Raw genomic sequence first — 17,494 nt, forward strand, 5'->3', positions numbered from 1 at the left:
AATCAGGCTGTTGTTCTGAATCATGTTTTTAGTTCACCAAACATCTCATTTGTTTTTTTGTGGTTTTTTTGTGGTTGTTTTTTAGAAAAAAAAGTGCATGCTAATTCAATATTAAATTTGAATAAATCCATAAACAGAAGCTTTCTATTTGGAACAAAAGACTTAAATGAATCAATCTTGTTTTGCTTCACAGGCATCAAACAGAGTCAGCCATGGGATTCTGTCTGCCGATCTCCCAGCACAGCTTGAGGCCCCAGCTGACACACAAAGGACTGTGAACAGGGTTCTAGAAATAGCTCGGGTGCTTTATTACCTGGATCAGGTGAGCTTTTTGATTCTACAAAAAGAAAAATGATTAAATACTCTGAGCAGAGCTTTCCTCCTTGGCCTCTGTAAACACAGTGACATTGAGTGCATCCACTCTTCTCGATCATTAAACTCTGCACAGACAATTGTGTTTGTTCAGTGAAGTGGAGTAAGGTGAGATGAAGGTAGGTGAAAATGTTGTTGAGCTGTTTACCTCATCATTCGAGTCAGACAAGATTATTATATTTTAGAGGCCTTTGTTGCAGTGTTTTGCCTTTTTAACTGCATTCTCTCTCTAAAAGTAAAAAAATGGTTTAAATAGCTTTTTTTTCTTTTTAGCTTTGTTGCTGTTTAAAACAACCAAAAAATCCCTAATAAATATTCTGACTTCAATGACAGATCCCTAAATATTCTTACAAACCCTAATTGTCCCAGATTATTACACTTGACAAAGCACATGGATAATTACCAGATTTTATTTGTGTAATCTTTAAAACATTGTATGCTTTTCTCAGCTTGAAATAGTTTTTTAAACTGCACAAATTTTAAAGTTAACATAGCTCTTTTCTTCACTGCAAAATTGGTCTGACTTGAATAGGGTTTTGCTTGTTGTTGAAGCAAAAACAAGCTACTATGTTGTTTTTTTTCCACTAGGCCTATCTTCCTCCGCTTTTTATTTGCTCATGCGTTAAATGCTTGAAATTCTGTAAGTTTCCACTTTTTAATTGGTTGGGTTTCTGTAAGTTGCCAACATGTGGATTCCAGTAGGTTTTTTTTTTAAATTCTTACCAGCTTACGCTGTTGCTTCAAGTTTGTGCAACTTTAGCTGTTCTTCTAGCAGTCGAGTCTTCATTTACTCGTGAAAGACATCTTTGTCCTCTTAAACATTTACACTTTTTCCAGAAAAAAAAGCAGTTTTCAAATGATTTTCTTTAGAAGAAATGCTATTCAAACCAGCTTGGCCCTCTAAAATCTAGTTGCAACCCATATGAGTAATTGATTAACTGTAGTAAGCGACATATTTTGGCAAAATTACGTACTGAGGTACATGTAGATTGCAAAAAGCAACACATGAACAAAAGAAAAAGTTCAAGAGCAAAGTAATTAAGATACATTTACTTACAAAGACATTCTCGAGGTTTTGAGACTCTGGTGAACCACAGTTAACGCCATTATCCAAAAAATGAACAACCGACCTAACAGAATTACCTAGCAACTATCAGGTTATAAATGAACACTGTGGGCATCATTATTCTAAGTCACTGCGATTCAACAATAGTAAAAAAGCAACAACAACAACAACAACAACAACAACAAAAAAATGGCAGCCTTATGATAATGTCATGGCCTGAACCACTGCTGACCAAAGAAAACAGAAAGACCCCTCTATCATTTGGTAAAATAAATTTTTGATAATACCCAAAAATGGAACAAAGTGTTTTTGAAAGGAGTGAATCCTGTGGGATGTGGCACAAACACCAACACTATTTCAGAGAAAGAGCATAATACTGAAAATAGCAGAACAATACAAGACAATAAAACTGTCAAATATGGCAGGAGCAGTGTTGTGTTTGTGGCTGTGAATTTTTCTCTCTGGCAGAAAATTCTGCACACTTGGCTTCCAATCCTGCAATGGGAAAAAAATTAAAGCAATTCTATAAATAAAACTTGTGCTAAATTTCCTTCGTAGTGATTTAAAATACCTTAGTTTCAGTTCTAACAAATGCCTGATGTCAGCTGTTGCTGCCAAGTGAGGCACAACCAGTTTTCACTTTTGAGAAGAATTTCACATAAAGACAAAACGGACCCTGCATAAAAACGGCATTTTGTGTTTGACTTCTTCTGATAACAAAAATGTGTTTAATAATTCTAAATGGTACAAAGTGTTGAGAGTGGGACAATAAAACAAATACATAAAAAGTCTGAAAGGGAGGCAGGGGGACATTTATTTTATTTTACAAGTCACTTTCATTTGTAATTAAAATGCCTTTTTTTGTTTTTGGTTTCTTTTCTTTTTCTAGGTAGAGCACCCACAGAGAAGCAAAAAACCTGCTTGGAACAACGTTTTATCCAAACAAAGAAGACGTGCGGTGGTGGCTTGCCTGAGGATGACTCCTCTCTACAATTTGCCACTGTAAGACCCAGGCCAAATAAGTTGTTTGATAAAGATTTGTAGTTGTGCACAGGTTTGTTATCTTTTATGAACAAATAAAGACAAGATAATAAACAAGTACAGATAAAAACAAAAACTCTGCAACCAATGCTTTTTTTCTCTTTCTACCCACTGTTTTTCACTCTGTTTTTTTCCTTTCAGGCATCGAGCTGTCAACCTTTTCCTGCAAGGTTACAACAGATCTTGGATATCAACAGAGGGAAACAACTTGGTAGAAATGCTTGTGGAGGATTTAGCTGTGAGTTCAAGAGAAGCTGTGCAAACTTTTTAAAAATTGTATTAATTAAGCAATTGTGTTTTCAAACAAGATAAGCACCAGGTATATCTTCAGCTGGATTTTTCTGGTCCATGATACTGGTCTGAGCAACCTTAGAAAAGACATTTGCTGCTGCTGATCCCCAACCTGATATTTCATTCAGAACGCCAGCTTATGCAGTAAAATATCACACTACAATATACTAGCAAAGATATTTCACCCTGCACCCTGAGTGCATTTTCAGTTTTATTCAGTTCACTCAATTTAACAACAGAGAGAGAGAGAGAGATGAGATTGCAAGCTCTAATCTCATCTGGCTTTGAATGTTGCTTTGGCAGTAATGACTAACTGCTCTTTCTTACCATATTCAGCCAGCAGTAAAAAAAAAAAAAAAAAAAAACTTTCTTAATTTGAAGGAAGTTTTTGGCAAATAGAAATAATTTTGTATGATAATCCTAAGAGACAGGAAATATGAAAAGTTTAGTCTCATTTAACTTCATCCAATTAGGAATGGTTTTGACTTTTATACAGGTACTGTAATTGTCTTGTTTCATCTACATGTTGGATTTGACACATACGACTAAAGTATGTCTTGTTTCATCTCCTGTCTTGTTCCTGCTGAAATGTTTTCATTTATAGCACTGTTTCCGTTTTTTTTCTAGCAGTTTTCCTCTCTGCTTTGATTTTAATCGATAATTCAGCTGTTACTGTTGCTCTCCTGCTTCATTAACTTGGCATTTTGCTTTGGCTCGTGTGAGCCAGGTGATTTGAGCGTAGGCTGCAGGTTTGAAATAAGCTGACATCTTACATTTCTAATTTGCCTTTACTGTACAAACGAACAATACTATTCATTACTGTGCATATCTGAAAAGGAAGAAACCTGGTGTATTTACTTTCCAATGAGCATTGTGATATAATTTAAGAGCACACCCTAATTACTTTGACCTCCCTCCTTGGACTGTAGAAGGGGCGAGTGACAAAACCGTGGGAAGGTGAGGAAGGGAAAGTAAAGGAGGTGGAAGAAGGTGCCAAGTCAATTGATCCTCTCCTTCAGCTCATTATGCTCTTCAGTCGAAGTGCGCTGACGGAAAGCAGGTGTGTTTGTTCTAAAAGATCAGATGCGGTATGAACTGCCTAGTGCTAATGCTTCCACTGCTCCGCACACATGTTTTCTTAAAGTCTTGTAATATTTGTGACATTTGAAAATAATGTTTCTGATTCTGACATGTAATATAACTTGACATTCAAAATTTCTGCATTTTGCCTCACTCTGACATAAACAGTTTTTTTCCCCCTTGTTTTTTCAGCAAACTTGATAATGACAACCTCTACAAAGATTATGCTGCTATTATGGCCAAGGTAACAGCCAAACATGTTTTTATTATCAAAGTGTTTGACGCATGTGAATGAACTACGTCACATAACGCTTAATATTTTACAAAAGTCTCATTATTAAAAACATGTAATTTAAATTTTCAACATATAACAGTATGGTATTAAACATAACATAAAGATGTGCATGCATTTCTCTAAAGGCTAGTTTCTTTCCTGTAATTAGTGCGCTAGATTGCCTAATAAAGACACAAACCATATTGTTTTGTTGCTTTAATTCATTCAGACTGGAGGGTTCTCTAAGCACTGGCACAGATGCATCCAACTGTTGCATCATATTTTTAATGGGCTTTAAGTTGTACTTTGATATCTTTGTACATGCCCTATAAAGTATGCAGCAAGCACCTGTCAGAGAAGAGGTGCAATGCATTGGTAAATAATTTATTGTTGGCGTATTGTCTTTTCGATCTGGTTTTACATCATTGTCCACTTTGTCGGTTTGGCTTTTCTCAGAGCTGCCGCAGAGAAAGCCAAGATGATGCGGAGCACGAAGTAGAAAGCTTTGAAGTGAGTAAACTGCCTCTCACTTTTAAAACAAATATTTGCAATACTTTGATGTATCAAAGCTTGAAAGTATGAAATTTCATAGGCATTTTTTTCTTCTTCTTAATAATAATGTGAACATTACAGGAGAAGGAGATGGAAAAGCAAAAGCTGTTGTACCAACAGGCCAGGCTGCATTGTCGTGGAGCCCCTGAAATGGTCCTGCAAGCTATTAGCGCCAGTAGTGGTAGGGCATTATGAGCAACAAAATGAAATCAACTGTAAATATTTAGCTTATTGAATTGTTCAAATACTTCCTCTTTGAGATAAGATGATTAGATGGTAGAAAAGATGTGAAACGACTGATGAATATTCTGTTTTTGGGTCGCTTTAGGCGCTATGGGATTCATGATTGGTCCTACTCTGAAACTAGGTATTGCTCTTCTTAATGGAGGGAATGCAACAGTTCAGCAGGTAAATGAAATGCTTTTGTGGTAATTTTTATTTTTTTTTAATTTTTTTTAACTTCTCAGTCTTGAGATTCACTCAGAATATGTTTGCTTACTACCTGTTGGATGGTTATATATTTTAAAAATCTTCACTTTCACATCCAGAGTTCATAATACAAGCTTCATTTAATGCTCCTGTCATTCACATGCTGACTGCAACTTTATACCATGGCTTGAGACAAATCTCATTTTCATGAGAGAGGATGATCTGTCACTTTATCTCAATACATCCCTACTTGACCACTGATGAGACTATTATTACTCTAATTACTTCTGCTTAATTAGATCCCGTCTTTGTTGGTTATGCTTTCACAGAAAATGCTGGATTATCTAAGAGAGAAGCGCAATGTTGGCTTTTTTCAGAGCATGGCTGGACACATGCGGTCATGTAGGTGAGCAACAGAAGAGATAAGTGTTTAAAATCAGAAAATGGCGATGTATCAACAGTTAATGGTTGAAGTTGAAAGGCTTTGCCTAACCCCCTTTTTGTGTGTGGGATTTTCTGCTACCCAGTGTTCTGGATTTGAATGCATTTGAGAGGCAGAACAAAGCAGAGGGATTAGGCATGGCCACGGATGACAGCTCAGGTATTGTATTTAAATGGGAATACAAAAATAAAATAAAAAACATTACTGTTAATCCATCTCATGGTGGAGGGGTCAGCTGAAATATCTGTTATAGTGTCCAATTTTTAAAATATTTTTCACCTTTCAGTGTTATCAACATGTATTTTTTTGAAAAGGCCACGCTGACACTATCTGATTTACTATTTTTTACATTCCTCTTCCAACTGTTCAGTATTTTAGATTTTGCTGCTATCTTTTCATTCAAAGGAGAGAAGGTGATGCCTGACAAGGACCTGACTTGTGACCTTTTCCGTTTCCTGCAGCTGCTCTGCGAAGGACACAATTCTGGTTACTTCTTCTCAATCATTATCTGATTAAACATTGTCAAATTCTCATGTATGCTTGTCAATAATGCAAACCGAGGACCATAAAGCACAGATAAAGAAAAAGAAAATAAAAAAAATTCCTTTTTGCCCATACTAATTATTGTGCTAATTTTTGCATGCCTTAGATTTCCAGAACTATTTAAGAACACAAACTGGGAACAACACCACTGTCAACATTGTTATATCAACGGTTGACTATTTACTAAGGGTACAGGTGAGTCCACTGTCATGACACCTCTCATGTAATTTTGATTAATTAGATCAAGCCACTTCAGGAATATATAGAAATCAATACACAATATTGTCAGAAAAGTGTGTCAGTTCAAATCATCAAATGCAGGTGTTGCAATTATGTATTGGTAATCAGTTTGCCTCTTTATTAATCAACTGCAGTATGAATCTGTTATGGTCTTAAATCAAAAGTACATGTTAGCAAACTGTGTCGTTTAACCCCTCTTTAATTACAACTGATTCTTATCTTATTAAAACATATTTTTTACAGGAATCGATCAGTGATTTCTACTGGTACTACTCTGGGAAAGAGGTTATTGATCCTCTGGGTCAACACAACTTCTCCAAGGCCATTGAAGTTGCCAAACAGGTCTTCAACACGCTCACCGAGTATATACAGGTTGGTCCTCTCAGCCTGCGTTCGATTGTGAACGTATTAAATTAATATGCCAAAACAATTACTTCAGCTTTGTGGCAAAACAACTGCACAACTTGTTCCACAATGCAGCTGATGAATTATTTAGAGATAGCATTTATTTATTTCTCAGTTATGTTTGTGTGTGTAAGAAACATCTGGAAATCCTTACTGCCAGATGGACTCTGTAATGTGAGAAATTAGTTATTAAGGGGTACCTAATGTTTTTCACTATCTACGCTCTGTGCCTCATGTAAATCTTGAGTTGATATAGTTTTGATTTATTAAATCAGCTTGGGATGAGCTATAAATAACAACACAAATGGAAGTAAAGTGAAAAAAGTAAAATTTGAGAGATGCAATTTTTAGTTTTGCAACTTTATGCCGTTATTTCTGCCTCCTGCAGTATTTGCACTGCCTGTACAATTTTGTGTTCATCCAGGGTCCGTGTATTGGGAATCAGCAGAGTCTGGCTCACAGTCGTCTGTGGGATGCTGTCGTGGGATTCCTCCATGTCTTTGCTCACATGCAGATGAAGCTGTCTCAGGTATGGCAGCGTTACAGTTTCATTTCAGTAGTTATTGTATCTTGAGAAAAGCAAACAAGATTGAATAATTCTTGAATTCAGTAAAACTAAAATATAATTTTCAATTTAGCCTGACACGGCTATATATCGGGACAACACTTCTACCAACTTCTAGAAGATATTACGCAAACTTCTTGTAATTAATTTAATAAATTAATCATTTGTTTTTATGCAGGATTCAAAGCAGATAAAACTCCTAAAAGAACTCATGGACTTACTGAAGGACATGGTTGTGTTCCTCCTCTCCATGTTGGAAGGTAAATAATTGGCAAGGCTTTGCAGTTATTTGCAACCAATTATACAGAATTCATGTAAAAAGTGATTTTTTGAATAATTGAGTTTTGTTTTTTGTTATACCAACGTAGGAGCCTTTGTATAATGAGATTTTTCTATTGTTTATGAATGGGAAAAATTCATATTCATACAAGAAAAACCCAAAACCTTTTTTATTTATTAAACTTGCTTTTTAACATTTTGTCACATTTCAACCCCAAACTTAACATTAATTCATTTAGTGCGATAGACCAACACAAAGCATTTGCATTTTGGGTCTCTGACAACATTGTACATCGACACATGACTATGTTTGACTGGTTTGTATTGCACAATTTCTCAAGCTCAGTCAAGTTGGATGTAGAGAACTATAGTTGAACTATTCCCAGAGATTTTCAATTCTCTTTTTATTTTTTTTCCAATTTTACCCTGGCCTTTAACTCTATCTTCCCTTTAACTCTGACCAGATTTCTTGTTCCTGTTGAAGAAAATAATTCCCACGGCATGAAGCTGCCACAACTTTTAATCTGATAGTGTGGATGCTGCATTAAGGATGTTGTTTTATTCCATAGGCCACATTTTGTATGCAATTCAAAAAGTTAAATTTTGGTCTTGTTGGTCCACATACTTTGTGTGTCATCTATATGTCTTGTGGCAAACATAAATCCTTCTGGCTTTTTTGTTACCTCTCTTCCACAAAGGCCAGATTTGTGGAATGCATGTCTAATAGCTATCATGTTGACATATCCTCCCACTTGAGATGGGGATCTCCGCAGCTGCTTCAGAGTTACCATTGGATACTTAGTTACTCATCTGATTAACACTCTCTTTGCCTGGTCTGTCCATTTAGGTGGACAGTCAAGTGTGGATAAGCTTGCAGGAGAGCCTTTCTCTTTTCTTTTTTGTTCAACAATGTTTTCTATCAACCCTCTGAAGCCTTCATAGAACAACTATTTATTGTGAATAATAGACCTTTTATAGGTATTGGTATTTGGGAGCATCAGAGTATAGACAGATGACCACATGTCACAGTTTAAAAATAAGCTGTTTGTATTTGTCCTTGCAGTTCACAGTTATACTACAGTTGTACTACCTTGTGTTGACGTAGCACAGGGGTGTGCAGCCTTTCATATCAAAACAATGAATCAGTTCTGCATGGAAGATGGCTCGAAAAAAGACAAACATTTTGCAGTAGGTCTTAAGACTCTGCACCCATCATCAGATCATCTACTTGTGTTTTTCTTTGTTGCAGGAAATGTTATCAATGGAACAATTGGGAAGCAGATGGTGGATATGTTGGTGGAATCATCAGGCAATGTGGAAATGGTCCTCAAGTTTTTCGACATGTTCCTCAAACTAAAAGACCTGACTTCTTCTGAGGGCTTCAGAGAGTATGACCCTGACTGTAAGGGCAGCATATGCAGGAAGGACTTCCAGAAAGCCATGGAAAACTGTAAATACTTCTCACAAGCCGAGATCCACTTCCTGCTCTCTTGCATTGAAACAAATGACAGTGAAATCTTGGAATACGAAACTTTTGTGGATCGCTTTCATGAGCCGGCAAAAGACATCGGCTTCAGCATCGCTGTTCTCCTCACCAATTTGTCAGAGCACATGCCCAAAGAGTCCAGGCTGAAGGCATTCATGGAGCTCGCAGAATGCGTCCTGACTTACTTTCAGCCCAGTCTTGGACGCATTGAGATTTTTGGCAGCGGGAAGCGCTTTGAACGGGTCTACTTTGAGATCAGTGAATACAGTCGCACGCAGTGGGAGAAGCCACAGGTGAAGGAATCCAAGAGGCAGTTCATTTTTGATGTGGTCAATAAGGGAGGCGACAAAGAGAAAATGGAGATGTTCGTCAACTTCTGTGAGGACACCATTTTTGAGATGCAACTTGCAGCCCAGATATCCGGATCCAACTCTGGAGAGATGTGCAACGGGAAAACAGAGTTGGAAAAGAGCGAGCTTGAAGAATATACATCGCCAGATCACAAGACGTGGACTTTTATCTACTATTGGTGGGTGATGTTAACTTGTGCCCTTTCTGTGAAAAACCTGAGAACACTGATGAGGATGACACCAAAGGATTTCCTCTTAGCAGCAGTTCGATTCATTAGATTCATTTGTGTGCTTCAGATCCACTGCATTTCTGCTGTCATCTGTCACATCATGTACTTGCTGTACATCACATTTGTCAACAGTGGTCTCATTGAGGCGGCAAAAAGAATGAAGGTGTCAGACTTGCTTGGGGGTATTCTTGAGCCAACTCTTGACGAGGTCATTGGGGTGTCGAGCACTGTGGATCAACTGAGAACGCACTCTGCTAGTTTCTCTTCCCAGAAAGAATTGAGGGAGATCAGGCAGATGGCTTCATTGACCTTTCCCAAGGAGGTGGACATATTGTCGGACATATTTGGTCTCAAGTTGAAGAAAGAGGGAGATCAGTACAGACTTGTAACGCAAGATCTCTCTGACAGTTTGACTGATCTGTTCAGTTCAACTTCCAGAACAATAATCGACCCGGATGTTTCTGAGGAGCACCACACTTTGGTAGGAATTATTTGCTCATTGTCATGCTTATTGAGCTCTCGCAGGATCACTTTGGTTTTCTGAAAATGTCTTTAGCCTAATTACTCTTACTGCTTTGGGATTTTGGTAATTAGGAGAAATGTTTTATTCAGATATAATTTTCCCTGACAGCAGTTTACAGACCACTTGGACAAAGAGACAACAGAAGATGGGAAAATGGAGAACTTACAGGAAAAAGAGTGAGTATCCCTCCTACACGTCAAAAAATAGTGTCTTTCAGAAATAGCAATTTCAAAAGCTTATTACACATTTTTATTCTCAAACGTTGAGATATTTTGGGGGGATTTTATGTGAAAGTCTTCTTTACTCTGACACCCATAAATTACTCAGTGACACTAAGTGTTGAAATCGTACAGTTATTTAACTCTCCCGCAGTCTTAGCATCTCACTGAGGAGGAGCGCAACAAAGTCTTTTACAACAAATCTTGTAAAAGTGCACACAGGGTGAGTGTGACCCTGCCAGACGGCACACAGAGTAAAACTCCTGTGGCGTCTAAATGATCTTATCCCTTGAGACAGCAGGAGGGTTAACTGGTCAACTGGTTATTTACCAGAATCTAAAAAAAATAAATAAAATCTATTAACACTTGAAGTCTGTTTTCCTTGTATAAACTACATTTGCACAAGGGAAAAATTTACATTTCTCCATACAGACAACAGACAGACTACTTCATCTTTTTTAACATACCAGTATTTGTAAAGTACCTTGAGACAACATTTGTTGTGAATTGGCGCTGTATAAATAAACTGAATAGGATTACGGTTGCAACACACTTGCAAAGTTGCACAGCAGCTACTGTAGCATTGTTAGGCTACAGATAATCTGCCAACTATTTTCTGAAGTCTGTTTAAAAGGTGAGAAAATAATATCCTTGACTCCTTCATTCAAAGCTTTGTTTCTCTTTTCTGTTCTCACTAAGAATGCGACAACCAGATTATTCTGTGAAACATAAGATAACAATTGATAAGAAGGTGAAAAGCTTCATATTATTCTTTCGAATCGTTTTCACAAAGGCAAACACGGTCTCTATTATTTCAAGCAGCACCTATTTCTATTTAAAAAGAACTTAAAGAAGTGAAATGACAGAATAACTAAGGAGACTCTCATAGTCTGCTCACACCTAAACTATAAATAACCGTTTGGATCTCTTCATGAGCTGGGACGCCCCAATCAATGTCCAATCCTGAATCCAATTAAGAATCCGTTACAAGACTTTCCAGATGTGGTAGAGAGACGCTCTCCCTCCTTTCTGACTGAGTTTAAGCTATTTCTCAAGAAGAATTTGCAAAATAAAAATGTTGGTCTCTAGATTTGAGACATAACACAAAAAAACCTGCTAATATTTATTTATGCAACGCTACTGCTTCTGTAAAATCTCAATGACATGTAGTAAAGTGCTTAGGTTAAATGCGAATAAATACATGCTCCTTTTATCCTGAAGAATCAATATGCCGTTTTAAAAATTCATCACATTGTACATGCCTTGATGTAATAAGTCCTCAAGCAGGTTAGTAAAAATGCTTGAAGAGCTTGGAGAATGTGCAGAATTAGGCTAATCTTTTATGAATCTTTTAAGACTCCTTTATGTTTGGAATGTTTTCAGATGGAAGAAAACTGAAGAAGAACGTAGGAATGCAAAAGAAGAGAAAAAACACAGATCCAAGAAAGGCTCTCATAGGTCAAAGGAACCACAGAGACAACATTCTGCTCTCTGGGAGACGATAAGCTCACATAGCAAGACTCTTCTGGTAATGTGCAAGTACAGCAACACATGCTTACAAATTTAGCGATCAACATTCAGTCCAGTTTCTCAAGAACAGCAAACATATATTAAGGCAGAATACATCAGTCCTTTTTTCTGTCTTTTTCCTCTAGAACTGCTTTGCAAGAAATTTTTATAGCATGCGTCTGCTGGCATTGTTTGTTGCTTTTGCAATCAACTTCATCCTTCTGTTCTATAAGGTGAGGGCAACCCTATGGGAGGCTATTTCTTTCTCAGATATTGCATGTGAGAGATTTTACAGTATATGACATAACTGTGGATGATTTTCATTTATTTTTATAATTAAATTTTACAGGTAGCATTTTTGCCTGCATCCAAAGAAGAACAGGTGACTACATCGGCATATGGAAAAGAACTGCTCTCTGCCATGACAAACACCAGCAATGGCAGAGTTTATTTTGTGCTTGAAGAAAGCAGTGGTTACATGGAGCTGTGCCTCCATTTCCTTTCCATCGCACACACAATCATCTCATTCTGCTGCATTATTGGTTACTACTGCCTCAAGGTATACCAGTTCAATAACGTTCTCCTGCTGCTGCTTAATGAACTAGTTTTCACTTTTTAAGGGCATCTTCCTTTCGGCATATACAAGTGGACATTTGGCGCATTTTAAAATTGTAGACCGAGTCGAGATTGAAGCGTTCTGAGGAAAAATGATAGATCTGGCGTGAAATATAAACCAGCACGACTTTCTTTCTGTTCACAAATGAAAATATAAAATCAGAAGTATTATGTTGCTGTTATCTCCTGAAAATTGATTTCATTTGAGAACTGATGACAAAGTTGCAAAGCTCTACTCTGGAAAAATAGATCTCACATTTGGATTTAGAATCAGTAAATCAAACTTTGTTGACTTTATTTTTAGCAGGGAGGATATTTCACAACTTACTGCACAGGTCACCTCTTCTCACGATATCATGCTGGAAATCCCAGATGTTCTGAGTGTGACTCATTTTTTAACGAGCTTTTCTAGAACCAGCCTGCATGCCTGTGCTAAATTTTATACAGCAGCCGTGGAAGTAAAACACACACCTAAATCCCACCAATGAGATGGGAAGTGCAAATATAATAAAAGAATATATTTTATTTGCTTATGGCAGCATATAAAAAAGATAGCCTGAGAAAATAGTTCAAAGTAGAATGACCCAATATCCAAGCGTCAGTGTAGCAAATTGATATTTATTTGTTTGAAAATGTAAGACTTGTAGCTATTTGTCAATCTGTCCTCCAAGAATATTATTTATTCTTTCGTTTTTCTCATGTATTGTACAAAGAAACCTGCATTAGTTTATGTTGTTTGTAGTTTTGATTAATTATTTGCAGAAAATCTGTTTTCATACAGACTAAAATGTGAGTATATCAAACAAACTCAAACCAGTTGATTTGATTGAAAGGTGCCGTTGGTGATCTTCAAACGTGAAAAGGAGGTGGCCAGAAGACTGGAGTTTGATGGACTGTATGTGGCTCAGCAGCCTCCTGAGGAAGACATTAAAGGGCAATGGGACCGCCTGGTCATCAACACACTGCAAGTTCATGTCTTTTATTTAATAATGGCAGATTAACATATGATATTGTCTAATAACAAAAATATATTTCGAATCAAGAATTCATCGTGCAACATCTTGACACGGCAAAACTATTTCTGTTTCTTTCCAGATCGTTTCCCAGTAATTATTGGGATAAATTTGTGAAAAGGAAGGTAAGATCTTTCAAGTGGATTCCTTCGGTACTGACAATCAAATTAGAATTTTAGTGTAAAAGTGTCCAAGCATGGGTGTAATTATATGCAGATTTCATGCAGTGACGGTGCATTAAGGCATCAACTGATCTGCGATGAAAGATTTAATGGCAGCTGTAATTATTCTACTGTCAAATACATATAATTTTATCATCTTCAGAGACAGTTGAATACTTTCAACCTCCCCTTTTAGATTACTACTTGTGCTGTAGAGGACTGTTCAGCTGTTTTCCGCTTTTTCTATAAAAGTATTTTTATAGAAAATACTGACTTCATAAATATATTTTTAATCCTGTGTAATTTAATGTAGGAAAACAGAAAATAGGATCTATTGAAATAAATCAGAAAGCAATCTGCTATAACTTGTAAAATCCCAAATATGTTTTTGATATCCCAAAGTGGCAGCCATCTGTGGCCATACCTAAATTCTTTAAAAGTTTGCCATGCAACACAATAAAATAATTTTTTTTTTAAGAAAAAGCTTATTTTCGACTATGGATATTCTAGTCTTATTTTAAAGATCATTGATCACAACCTTTTAAAAGCCGAATAAAGATTTTAAATTATATCTGCAACTGTAAGTCAAACCTGTTCAATTGAAGCCAAATATTGGCATTTACCTGACTCCGTACATGACTCGGGTATGGCAGTCCTGCAAGCAGGAGGGGGACAAAAAAGCTTTTACATTAAATAAATTTATGAATCTGAAGAATTTGGTTTAGAAAATTGAAAGGATTTTAATTATCTTAACTGATGTAAAATAAGAAATATTTGGCCTGATTTCATGTCAGACAGTGTGAGAAAAAGCATGTGTTTTTATTTTAACTGTACTTCTTGCGCTAAATTGTTTTTTCTGCATTTGTAAAACATGGTTTGCAGAATATCCATACAATACTGCCAGGAAAAAAAGCAAAAAAAAAAACAACCCTTTCTTTTCTGAGTTACAAAAATATGGCCTTTGACTCCTACTTTACACTGAGTTATAATTCCTGAATGTTGTTCCGTACCGCTGTTAAACACGGTTTTGATGAGATTACGTATGAGATATTTTCTAAAATCAATCAAACGCTGCCAAGTAAATCCCTCCATATTTCACAGCTTATGGACCAATACAGTTTTGCATTTATTGCTCAGAATTACGCTATGAAATTTCTTAATGTTGTAAATTTAGACAAAAGGCAGCTGACTGCGGAGGGACTCCGGAGCTGGTTAACAAGGCCTAAGGCTGTAATCCTGTAAGGTGTAATTTGTTTTAACGGAACATTTTTTTTTATTATACAAACAGACAGTATTCCATGGAGTTGAGGCAAATCATCTCCTCTGAAAATAGTACTTGGACGTTAATTTTTAATTAAATTGATGTTAAAGCTATTTGGATTTTGGCCTCCAGCTTTAACAGTTAGGACATAAAATATGGTTACCACTCATTCCCACATTTATACCTTCTGCTGCATCACTGTAAGAACCCTGTATAAATTAGATATCTTAATATTTTATCTCTTTTTTTTTAATGATTATTCTCTGCTTTTAATTAATATTGTTCTACAGTTTGGATTTTGGTGTGAAGTAACAGGTCTAAGGTGAACTTTGGCTGGCTTCACTTTGCATTTTTTATTTAAGACGTTTCCAGTTTCATAGAGCTGGAACCGCTCAATAAAAATCTATGCATCTGTCTGCAGGTAAAAGTAAGGAAGTAAATGCTTTTTAGATATATACATTGTAATCATATTAGATAACAGAAAAAGAAAATTGCTTTGTACAGGCTTTTGCACTTATTAAAGATTTTCCTGTTTTTTTTTATGTTATAATGTATTTTATATCAATTTTATGTAATAAATCAAAACTGAATGGTACGTAATTGTGATGTGGTTAAAAAAAAAGTGACAACTGGCTTTCAAAATTTATTTATGAATAAAAATCATACAATTATGGAAGATATTTGAATTCAGCCATCATGAGTCAGTGCTTTGTTGCAGCTTCATTCGCTGTAATTACAGCAGCAAGCCTTCCTGATGCTGTTTGCTTGCTAATGTCCCTCGACAAACCCTGAGGCCTTCATAGAACAGCTCTATTCACTAATTAGGGTACGTCTGATGACAATGTGTGGGACTCAGTTGTATTTAATGGTATCAGAGTAAATTGATCTGAATAGGATCATTTTTTTATTAGTCCAAAAGTCTGAAAACTATGCATCATGTTACTTCCACTTCACAATTCACTCTCTTTAACTTGAATGAAAGACAAGATTTTGCAGTAGCATGATGACAAAATGCAAAGAAAAATAGAGCTTGAGGGGTAAAATTAAATAATTTTGCAAGCCCTGTACTGTAACACCACAACTACACGTATTTTACTCAGCTGTACCATCTTCATGCATTTTCAGGGCGGATGTCAAAAACCTTTTATGTCGGCTCATCGCTTCTGCAGAAGCGGCACCATCAACTTGTCGGCAGAACTAAGCTGCCATCTCATTATGATTTAGACAGTGGAGACAATGTGGCTAATTATCCTCCACTGTCTCTTGTCATGCCGTACTCAAACCAAGTCACACTAAAGAAGCTATTGTTTGAACCTGTCGTTTTTTTCCCCTTCTTGTCAGGTGATGGATAAGTATGGAGACTTTTATGGCCGTAAGAAGATCAGTGGACTGTTAGGTCTGGACCAAGCTGCCTTAGACTTCAGCACCAAGAGAAAAGAACAGAAGAGGCTCAGAAGAGACAGTGCCTGGAGTGTCCTGTGAGTAGAGAGAAAATATTAAAAATGTCCAGGTCTTTGCAGTTCCATCCTCTAAGGAAGATACAGATCAGACTGCAGTCATCTGCATTCATTTTGTAGCATTTATGGTTGCAGGCGAAACAATAGAGGTTTTGACATACTGAAGAGCAAAACACAGACTTTTCCATCTATTCAGAGATTATACATCAGGATTGCATATTCACATTTGTCTTAAATGAAAATTTTTTAAAAAAGTGGTTTGCTAGCTTGCAATAGTATTTGCACAATGAGCTAGCATCCAAATGCATGGTATTGATATAAAAAAACATTATCTAAATAATGAAATCAATACTGCCCTTTCTGCTGTACATTCCTCTGTAGCACTAAATGGCCTTATTTTATTATGCATGAGCACTTTGGTCTTCTTTATGCTTTTATTCAGCTCCTTTGTGTGCTGTTCAGCAACATCAATTACCATTTCAGACCAATGAATATTTTTAGCTAATTTGTTTTACTATTTAATTTTTTTTTTTCTCCCACTAGTGATTTTTATTTCCAGCACATCAGGCAGGAAGCAGGTAGAAAGAGAAAGCGATAAGACATGCAGCAAAGTCAAAATCCAGAAACGGGAATCAAACCCTGGACACCTGCGTCGAGCTCTGATGATCCTGTATGGGGAGACAGCTCCACTTCTAAACCACTTGCTGCCAGTACTCATGTTTTTATTAATGACTGTTTCCAAAAAGAAAAAAAAACAAAACAACATATTTGTGAGGATGTCTGCGCATTGCGTAATGCGTAGACCAACAACAGGAGATCCTAAAGCATTATCTTCTACTTGAGGAAGAACAGGACATTCTGAGTTGTCGTCGCATAACAAACACTCTCATAAAGGACACAATGTAGCTCAAAGGGGATGATTTTAGCCCTGGGCATTTTGACTTCATTTCCTTGTTACTTGTGTTTTTCATGTATTGTTGCAGTAATGCTGTTTGTTCCAGATTTAACTCCCTTGACGCAAAGTACCAGGTCTGGAAGCTAGGAGTGGTGTTCACTGACAACGTAAGTTCGGTTGTATCAGACGACTTGTGG

The 17,494-nt window shown here is 36.6% G+C and overlaps 1 protein-coding gene across 6 annotated transcripts in view; it reads left to right on the plus strand.

Moving 5' to 3' along the window:
- The window catches only part of ryr2b (ryanodine receptor 2b (cardiac)), a 72,574-nt gene that overhangs the window by 46,333 nt on the left and 8,747 nt on the right, over positions 1 to 17,494 (plus strand). For 3 of the 6 annotated variants that reach the window (XM_044135707.1, XM_044135701.1, XM_044135702.1), the window contains exons 74-97: positions 194 to 322; positions 2,328 to 2,440; positions 2,621 to 2,717; positions 3,700 to 3,830; positions 4,043 to 4,094; positions 4,581 to 4,634; positions 4,758 to 4,857; positions 5,005 to 5,084; positions 5,435 to 5,511; positions 5,633 to 5,706; positions 5,953 to 6,033; positions 6,197 to 6,285; positions 6,574 to 6,702; positions 7,160 to 7,264; positions 7,479 to 7,560; positions 8,829 to 10,126; positions 10,277 to 10,344; positions 11,770 to 11,914; positions 12,042 to 12,128; positions 12,245 to 12,454; positions 13,344 to 13,474; positions 13,606 to 13,648; positions 16,287 to 16,423; positions 17,386 to 17,464. In XM_044135707.1, the coding sequence (XP_043991642.1) occupies positions 194 to 322; positions 2,328 to 2,440; positions 2,621 to 2,717; positions 3,700 to 3,830; positions 4,043 to 4,094; positions 4,581 to 4,634; positions 4,758 to 4,857; positions 5,005 to 5,084; positions 5,435 to 5,511; positions 5,633 to 5,706; positions 5,953 to 6,033; positions 6,197 to 6,285; positions 6,574 to 6,702; positions 7,160 to 7,264; positions 7,479 to 7,560; positions 8,829 to 10,126; positions 10,277 to 10,344; positions 11,770 to 11,914; positions 12,042 to 12,128; positions 12,245 to 12,454; positions 13,344 to 13,474; positions 13,606 to 13,648; positions 16,287 to 16,423; positions 17,386 to 17,464 (3,591 nt within the window). The remainder of the gene's footprint in view (positions 1 to 193; positions 323 to 2,327; positions 2,441 to 2,620; positions 2,718 to 3,699; positions 3,831 to 4,042; positions 4,095 to 4,580; positions 4,635 to 4,757; positions 4,858 to 5,004; positions 5,085 to 5,434; positions 5,512 to 5,632; positions 5,707 to 5,952; positions 6,034 to 6,196; positions 6,286 to 6,573; positions 6,703 to 7,159; positions 7,265 to 7,478; positions 7,561 to 8,828; positions 10,127 to 10,276; positions 10,345 to 11,769; positions 11,915 to 12,041; positions 12,129 to 12,244; positions 12,455 to 13,343; positions 13,475 to 13,605; positions 13,649 to 16,286; positions 16,424 to 17,385; positions 17,465 to 17,494) is intronic. The other 3 variants (XM_044135704.1, XM_044135703.1, XM_044135705.1) reach the window with 3 other exon arrangements.

The sequence above is a fragment of the Gambusia affinis genome, linkage group LG13 (genome assembly GCF_019740435.1).
Source record: "Gambusia affinis linkage group LG13, SWU_Gaff_1.0, whole genome shotgun sequence".
Lineage (NCBI taxonomy): Eukaryota > Metazoa > Chordata > Actinopteri > Cyprinodontiformes > Poeciliidae > Gambusia > Gambusia affinis.